Source organism: Chamaea fasciata, unplaced genomic scaffold, assembly GCF_029207755.1.
Source record: "Chamaea fasciata isolate MVZ Bird 193981 ecotype frontalis unplaced genomic scaffold, bChaFas1.0.hap1 SCAF_4, whole genome shotgun sequence".
Classification (NCBI taxonomy): Eukaryota; Metazoa; Chordata; class Aves; order Passeriformes; family Sylviidae; genus Chamaea; species Chamaea fasciata.
In genome coordinates, this window is record NW_027094089.1 from 58,525,266 (window position 1) to 58,534,791 (window position 9,526).

At 38.9% G+C, this 9,526-nt stretch overlaps 1 protein-coding gene across 1 annotated transcript; it reads left to right on the plus strand.

The window, feature by feature from the left end:
• The first annotated feature begins 274 nt into the window (after positions 1 to 274).
• LOC136288937 (cryptic protein-like) lies at positions 275 to 4,600 on the plus strand. Its single transcript, XM_066182416.1, has 6 exons — positions 275 to 548; positions 710 to 759; positions 873 to 1,049; positions 1,923 to 2,037; positions 2,164 to 2,273; positions 4,072 to 4,600. Exons 1-6 carry the CDS (start codon positions 436 to 438, stop codon positions 4,182 to 4,184), a joined length of 678 nt encoding a protein of 225 aa, XP_066038513.1. The 5' UTR covers positions 275 to 435; the 3' UTR covers positions 4,185 to 4,600.
• Positions 4,601 to 9,526: the final 4,926 nt, after the last annotated feature.

Consider the following 9,526-nt stretch of genomic DNA (forward strand, 5'->3'; position numbering starts at 1 on the left):
GCTTCTTAACCTTCACTCTATATACCTGCTCCAGTTTATGATATGCCTATTGCAGTTCTATAGAACGTTTGTTTGTTTGTTTTCTTGCTTGTTTGTTTTTCCTATGTAGTATACGGTAGTACAAAATCTTTTGTCTTGAGAAATAAAGACACTGGACCCGAGCCTTCCTGCTTTGGGCTTTTTTATTGTGCTCATAGGCCCTTTAGTCTCCGCCCAGCAGTAGGTGCCCCCACCTAGCTCCACCCTTCAGCAGTGCATGTAAATGGAGGGCTGGCCGGGGAGTCCCAGCTTGCAAGGGTGTTCCTGGTGCCCGGTGAGGGCTCAGACAGCAGCACAGCTGGCTACTGAGCCTTGCTGTGAGCCGGACAGCCAGAGGAAAGTTTTGTCAGTCCCGCTTTCCCTTCCCACTGGTGCGTACGGCGTGAGGACTGCCGCATGCAACAGCCTGGAGTAAAGGGCTCTGGACGTCTTCCTTCTGCTCAAGCCCTCCCGGAGCACCTCACGGCTACTTCAGGCAACAAGAAAATGTACTGGGGATATCACGTTAGGTAAGTTCGCCTGAGATGACGGGGGACCTTCTCTAGCCAGGGATGCTTATTCTTTTTAAAAGTTCACACACTCACTATTCGTTTTAGCGTTTGTGTCTTACCAGCACAAATGTATTTCTGGTTTGATTTTTTTTCCTCCTCTCTTTCTTTATTTTTGCCAGATTTCTTTTCACTATGACTCTGGTCTGGCAGACTGTTCATTTAGAGAAAGGTAAGGGAAACTTCATGTTTGTCCCCTCCCCGCTGTGTTTTCCTTCTACATTTACAGTGTACATTTCTTCATTACAAACTACAAAAATTTACGTATATGCGCTTCTTGTCAAGGCCCTGAAAAAGAAGAACGTAACGAAGATGTGAAAAGTCTCAATGCCACAGCGCAAAAGCAGCAGCCCAAGAGCGAAGGGGCCTTTGTGTATGCACTCAGTGACATGAATCAGAGCTATGAAAGTAGAAAGCAACAGAGTTCCAGGTCATTTGTACCTTTCACTGGAATTACGGAGAGTAGGTAACATTTTTGTAAACAATGATATAAAAATGCTTTAAAAATATAATAATAATATATAATGATGTTTTAACTATTGTCCTGGAAGATTCCAGCTGGTTGGTTTTCTGTGGCCACCCACTTAAATTATACCCGTGGCCACTTAGTAAATAGTGATAAAACATTAAGGGTAGAACCGAGAATCTCTCATTTGAAAAATGTGTTAAAGGAGAAACAAGGAAGGATAGTAAGAATGAAGAGATGTTGGGCCATTTGTGTTTACAAGAGCATCTGTGAAATTTTGTAACATTCTGTTCATGTTTTAAAATTCATGGTATTTCATTACCATAAAAAGTTAATTTTATTTAAAAAAAAAAAAAAAAAGTTTAAGCTACCTGAAGGAAGGGGGGAAAATATTTTGTTTCCTCCCATATAAGTAAAGTTTTAGATAGGTGCTCAATCCCAGGGCTCAGAGAAAGGTTTAAGGGAGCATTCCCCCCACCTCAAAACCAAGTAACTTCCCAGTAACAAAACTCTTTATTCAAAAATAAGCATCACATCCCAGTAAAAAATGCCCTATTTCTTAGTGTGATTGAAACCTGCATCTGTCAAAGTGAAATATTTCACTCTAACACATGCTGCTGCTACAGAATTTGCCAGGCGTTGCTTCTTCACCATCCTGTAATCCCTAGTAGCTTGTTTCTAATCCTTAACTAAACAAACTGGGCTTAACTGAACAAACACTCCTAACAGGCATATAATTTTATTGTCTCTAAAGACAATAAAACTAGATATCCTTAAGAGACTTTGGGAACTGGAGAGACCTGAGAGAACAAGTGAGGAAAAGGTGAGGTTCAGAGTCTCTTGTTAACCTCTGTAATACTGTCTTGCAGGTAAAAAACTGAACAGACAGTGCTGCCAGAACGGAGGGACTTGTATCCTGGGGACCTTCTGTGCCTGCCTGAAGCACTTCACTGGCAGATACTGTGAACATGATAAGCGGAAAAGGTGGGGGGGGGGGAAAAAAAAAAACCACACCAGACCAAAATCAGAATAAATGAGTGTGGTGTTCTGGGTGGTTATTTCCTGTGGTGGGCTCAGGGATGTACCAAATGTCTCCCTTGTCGTTGGCAGCAACTGCGGCAGCATTGCCCACGGCGTCTGGGTGCTGAAGGACTGTTGGCTTTGTCGGTGTGGCTATGGCACGCTGCACTGTCTCTCAGAAATGTTGCACAGTAACTGCGGTAAGAAAGATATTACATCAAGCATTTTTATACCATGGGTGACAGAATTGCCTTCTGCAGTGGTGGGATACTCGGAGTTTGCTATATGTGCACTAGTTGGACTTGTACAGTGGGTTGCTTTGCTTTAGAGAATGCGTTAGTGAGACACTAAAAAGCACTGCTCTTGACTGTATGGTACATCACATAAGACACTTAAGATATTCAGAATTCTGTACAGTAGGAAACTTCCCACCATTCTAGTTGAAGATTACAGAGGTTAAATACTTCTCTCGTCTGCAAAATAAGTACATCTATGAATTCCCACTTAACCAGGACAATTTCTACAACTAAACTGAATCCAAGCACACAAACATGCTTCTTAGATAAAGAGAGAAACCAGTAGTGTACACTGGTGTGGTAGAAGTAGAAACTGGTATGTCACTAGAGGAAAAAGTTGTGTCTACTTAACACACAGAATCGTCAATCATCATACACACATAAATGACACAAAACTAATCTGAATATTTAAGATCTGTATCTCAATCTTAAAAATATTTCTGTATGAGTTTTAAGACTGAACACACTCCACACAAAAAATTACATAGTTATTATCCTGATCAGTGTAAGTAGTGCCACCTAGTCTCCTCAAAAGCACTATATGATTGTAAGTCAAGTATTTCTATATCAGCCTGTGAAATTCCCTGAATAAATGGTTGAATATTTTTGAAAACAATGTATCAACTATCATACCAATTTAAAGAATTGCTATACTGGTTTTATTTTTCATGGAGAACTGACTGATCCAGACTGTTCTCAATACTCTTGAGATCAAGGATTTTTTTAAAAAGGATTTAAAAATCAAATTTTCTCTTCAGTGGCAAAATCAGTGCAAAATTCTCTTTCCCTTTCCACCCATAATATCTCAATCCCATCTTGTACTTTTCTTCAGTTGTGCCAACATCACTACTTAGCAGGGTAAGAAAACAACATACCTAAAGGGTTTCAAGATTAATTTGCACCCCAAGCACTCTCTTGTTTCCTCACCAGATTCCTACCTGAGTAGCAGTGCCTTGAAGCTGTGACCTCTGAGTTGTAGCACCAACTCAGATGCAAATCAAAACATTAGAAAGCTGACATTCCTATCTTTGTAACCCTAGAAAAAAAATTACTAGAACCACTTTTTCCTTGAAATTTTCTGTATTGAACAGTTATATGTGGAATATGTGACACAGCTTGTTCATTAAATTCTTTACATGTTCATCTTTGAATCCGCCCTATTGTTGCTCATTACAGGAGCAAAAGACATAATGGGCCTCCCCATGCTCTGTAAAAGCAGTCTACTGCTTACTACTCTTAAGCTCAGTTTAAGAAAGACAATAAAGGTCTCAGTGGAGAATCCTCTGAGCAGGGACTTCCGTGGCTTTCGCATACAGGAGGGTATGACTTCTCTGCTTTTGCTGAAAGCAAAGTTCCTTGTTAAAGGAAGGGTTAAAAGCTGACATTCAGGCTTGAGTGCTTACCTCTTGTGAAGTTCTTCCTCTTGCTTTTGCTTGGTATTTACTTTTGCTTATTCTGAGATTAATGCCTGCAAGAGCTGATAAGTGCTATCAGTTGCTCCTCAAACGATCATTGATGGGACATCTATTTACCTCTCTCCCCTGAGAATAGTCCCTTTGATTGGCTTTAACAGCGGATACCTTTAACTTAAGTACCTGTGAGATGTCAGAGGACTTTTCAAGTATGTTGAAAATCCTTATGTTTTCAAATTTACATATTTACTCATTAACCATTTTATTTTCTTGATTTTATTTCTTTTAAGACCTGAAATCAGAAACAGAGGAGGTTTTCAGACTGTATTCTAATGGCTTAAGATTGGAGCAAACAGTGTTTTCAGTCACTTGCCTGCTCACCATCCTCCTGGAGTTCTGCTAGCTGGCAGTTGTGAAACTGGATTGGGGATATACTCAGGGTTGATATAACCCTCACCATGAATCGTACATTTCTTCTATGAGCTACAGAACACTTCTACCTGCATGTTGGAGGCAGATTAAGATGTATTAGTTAATGCTGAAATGCCTGGGTTATTATAAATTCAGATTATATGACTGTGAAGTATTTATTATTATATTATATTAATACTGCTATCAATGCCTGATTCTAACGATTCTTTATTTCCAAAATACTGCTCTTCCAGTGGAAGCAACTCTCCCCTAATATTCTATGCCTGAAATATTGTAAGTTATAGTAATTTCTTTTGTACACAGTACAAGTCTTTTAACAAATAAAACTGATTTCATTTCTGAAAATTTTATGTTTAACTTTATTTAAACTTGAAAATTCATATCTACCATTTGTCATTGAATGTCATCCTGTAAGAACAGCATAGGGTAGAAATTTGTTCACAGAAGGAAGGGTTTAGGAGTAGATATCTTTCAAGCCCAAATACAGAGAACTATAAAAGTTACATAATCTTTCAGTTTTTATTCTTATTTATTACAGCAAAATTATATATATGCACAATCTGCTTTGCAGGAATCATATGCATATTAAGAACACATAAGTGAAGGTTATTTGTCTTTTGGGGGTTTACTTCATATCTTAGAAATATGAGTCTCTTTTTTTTAATGACAGCAAAGAGCAACTTGGTTCAACTTTTTCTATAGCAAAGTTGTCTTGATTTAGATATAATTTAAAGATTGGTATATCTACGCTGTAAAATACAAAATGTGTAAACATGTAAGTGCATTTTAATGTAAGTTTATAAAGCAGGAACAAGTTTGTTTTGAAAAAAATTGCAAAGGTAAACCTAAAATATATCTCATCCTTTTAAATTGGAGGAATCACGTAGAAACAATCAGATTCATAATTTTACTGACTAAAAAGACATTACTGATGAAGAGAATTCTTAATGTCTTTTAAAAGTTCAATATATTTAATTCTTAATTTTTTTTATTTGGTGCTGCAAATCCAGTTCTTAAGCAGAAAAGGATGCAATATCAGCAAATGACATAATATAGTGCCTGCCTTTAAATATATGACTACTCAGAGTCAGACTTTTATAGGGAGTCATTGTGTAAAAAAATGTTCATGTTAATTACTGCAACTATTCAGACTACTCCTTTCCAAACTCTAGACTTGTGCTGAGTCAAGGCTTCTCACTCTTCACATAAGATACACTAGACTAGAATTGGTCCTTTTCCCATTATTTCAAACTAATTGGTCTGTACCCATCAGCCTGTGTTTCCACAGACCATCCTAGGACAATTAAATATCAAAGAGAACAGCTGGAGGAAAATAGTTGTGCCTTTATTTAACAGATGCTGAAATTTCAGGAGTGTCATTATGCCATTGTGAGGTCATCTTGGCTTGCCATAAAGCATACCTGAGAAGTCTGTAGGCAATACAGTTTGTATTGTGCTTCAAGTACATTTTACTTTTTAAAGGAAAATACATTGTGTAGTAAAATTACATCTCAACTAATATTTATTTTTTATGCCTGTAGAAAATACACAGAGCCATTAAAGATTACGGTTAATGAAAGAAAAAAGTCCTTTAATACAGGTTTTCCAACAGAACAGCTATTTCTGTTTCAATAACACCCACAGCAGATTTAATCATGAAAAACTGAACTGGAATAACTCCCTAGGCAGATGAGCCTATGTGCCTGCAAGAGTTACCCTGATGAAGCTGTTCATTATTGGGTTGATCTGATTTGCAGAATTAGAGCAACTGAAATGTCTAGCAAAGAAATATTTTCCTACCATAACAAAGCATTAGTACAGGGCATCAGATTAGAGGCACGGTTCTGTTTCGACAGTCTCAAAGCGTTGCATGGGGAATTAGATGCATAAGGAGTTATAGTTATGTCTGACTCTGAATGCCAGAATTTGAAAATTTTCTCTGGATGAAAAGACAGGAGTTTTTTTAGTTTGATTTTAAAATAACAGTTCCTTTTTTCTCTATCTTATCCCATTGCATTCTAGTACTGGAAAATCTGAAAATTCTGCTCCAGGACAGTTTTATATCAGCCATACTATGGCAAAACTACTCCCACAGTGTCAGTTCGTTGTGGATAATATTCATCTTGTCTTTGTGTTAGAGCTCTGGAAGTTGGTGAGGTGTAGGCAGAAGGAAGTTCAGTCTGTGTTCCTCACGTACTTCTGAAGCAGAGACAGCCACAGGAGTCGAGTTAGAAGAAAAACATATCTCCTTAAGTTAAAGAAAAACAACAAGAGGGGGAAAAGAAAAAGCATGCAGAAGTTGTCCTATGCATAGTCTCATTTGCAAATAAAAATGTAACTTGGAGGAAAACAGAAAGCACTGAGGAACAAAGGAAAGCACACAGTCACAATCTTTGCTTAGGTTAAAACTGTCTCCACTTTTATCTGTCTCCAGCTGTTTGCAAGAACAGATAAAAGAAAGCATTATTTTCCTCCCCTGTTACCATCTAGGCCTGGCCAATCTTCTAACAGTGCAATTACAGGCACTTTGCTATGGTTTGTTTATAGCAAACAGCAATGCTTACTCCTCAGCATCGTGCTAACTCAGACCACTCTGTCAAACATGGCACATCCCAGCAAAGTAGACATCTGTCGCTGCAAGTTCATACATGTGCCTTCTCTGTATGCAGCCACATTTGGGCAGGGGGATGACCCTCAAAGAGAAGTATTTATCAGATGATCCACAGGGCCCCAGAGACCTAGGTCTTTTCCTCCTCGAAGTTGACTCCAGAACTAAAACAAATGGTGCCGCCTGCAGCTGGCCTCAGTGGCTTCGCCCGTGCAATTGCTGCAGCCTCCATCACTCCTAGGGGCATGCCATAGCTGATAAGAGCCCTGACTGGGGAAGGATGTGGTGGAGAGGCTGCCTTTTCTGCGGTCAAAAGCCCTGGAACTGGAGCTCTGCTGCTAGGCACAGATCTGCAGGGAGACGCTGCCATCTGCCCTTAACACATTGCCCATTTAAAGAAAGGGATTAATTTTGCATAAGGCCATGAAAGTGCACCAAGGTGCACACACAAACCTGTAAAAGCTAACTTTCAGGTACCAGATACTGAGGAAATGTCTCTTATGTGTCTCCTAAGTATTTGATGGTTATCTCTTGAGATTGCTTTATTCCCATCAAGGAAATAAGAGATTTCTGTTGCCCCTGAGAGGAGTTAATGGTACCCATAGGTGCCAATAGCCTTCTCTCACCTAGAGAAGAAGCTAGCCAAAATAGAATTAGAGTAATTTCCCACACATGTTTATCCAGAATTATTTGAGGGTCCTTTTTGTTTTTAATCAGTGTGTTTAAGATTACTAAGGTTCTATTTTGCTATCCGTCTTTCATTGATTCTCATAGTGTCAGACTATACATTTGAATCATGACACCCACAAATTTCATGCACCTGAGCAAATATACAGAAACTTTATATTTTGTCTTCCATCAGTTGGAAGGTAACATAATACAGCAGGCTGGCTCACGTGTCAAGCAGTCCTGTGAATTAGAATCACATAATTATAGAATATCCTGAGTTGGAAGGCCACAAAGATCATCAAGTCCAACTCCTGTATCCACACAGGAGAATTGAAAAGTTAAGCCATACATTTAGAAGCATTGTCCAAAGTTATAAGTGTATATCTCATGGAGGCCTATCTAGCTACCCTGCAATCAACACCTGTAATTCACTGTCTGCCTCATCTTCTACAGCACAGTCATGTACAAGCACAGGAGACTTAAAGACAATACTGAATACTTGCCGTCTGCAAAATTACCCAGCTTTGCGAGTACTCCTTGTCATTGCAAAGCACCTTCTTGGTCAGAGAAGATATTAAAACCTGTAATTTCCTCCACATTTGGCTGATTGACTTTGCCCTTGGCTTATGCTGCTGTGAGGGTCCCTTCATGATAAGGTCATGAAGCTGCCATATGTCATTGGAACAAAACCAGATGCCTTATACATCTTGAGTCCAGCATTTCTGTTCAGGTATGTGCTGGCACAGAGATAGCCTTCATTAGCAGCTGTTTTCATCTGCTGCAACCCAACCATATCTTTACAGAACTACAATTTATAATCCAGCCCTTGAGGCTTCAGTTCAGATATTCAGTTTGATCACATTTGGATGAAATGTTACAAGGACAGAAGCACTGGTAAAGTCTCAAAAGCAAAGAGCAAAAAAGGCACTGGCATTACAGTTAAAGGAAGCACACTGTCCAGCTGAGCCTCCTGCAGATGGTCCCAAGGACTCAAATCTCTGACAACTGAGATACCTCTTGGAGCTTTACACTGTGTGTGGGGCATGGCTTGTCACCTTTTACTGGCTCATTGTAAGCAGAAATAGACATACAACCTGTGAAGTTCCAAATCAAAGGGCTGGGTCTGGCAGGACTATGACAGTCATTTTCAGTGCACTCACACAGAGTTTTCTGTCACTGGACAGTGAACAGTGCTGAACATTAAATTCCTTTGTAGGCATGGCACATAAAATTCTGCATCTTATCTGTCTTTTTGCCAGTTCTCTTATGATACGATGTTTGTATCTTCCCAATAAACAGAAAGATTCATGTGATTCATCCTATTTATAAATGATTACAAAAGGTTATAAACAAGAATAAATCCTGTGTATATACACTAACGAAACAGATAGCTCTGTCTCCTGTCCTGACAGAAAAGCTCTTGTCAAATTCTAGAAAGTTTTGTGGGGGGGATTGTTCTTCATGTTTCTGAATCACCAAGATTATGTCCTTTCAAAAAGTATGAAAAGGAGAATCAGGAAAAGAATTAATTAAAGATAAAGAAGTGGTACAATGCTGAAAAGACAATATTTGCAAGTGCATCTTTATGCAGACCAAGCAGAGAGTCAGGATCAAAAAGAAAAATTGTTGTCAAAGAACTTTCCCACCTGCCTCTGTATGTGAACTCTTTTAAAGAGTGTTTCGTAGACCAAAAACTTTTTTTAAAAAGACAAAATATTATCAGACTTGTCAAGTCCCATGCTTATGTGTCAGTCTTGTTCCTCTAGTCCCAGCATCATGTTCCCTCACCTCAAGTTTGTTTAATACAGCGCCAGTAGCGCCAGTACTGAAGCTACTTTCTACACAAGAAGAAAATCTCTCCTTGAAAAAAAAAGTGCCTGTACACCTTAATTAGCTTTGAAGGTAAGTTATGGAGGCCATGTGATGTTAAAATGGATTGAGTTCTGTTTTCCTGTCTGTTAGGCTGGTATTGGTTTGCTAAATCATGCCAATAACATTTATGATCCATTTTGGCAACAGAGACAGAAATTTCTTAT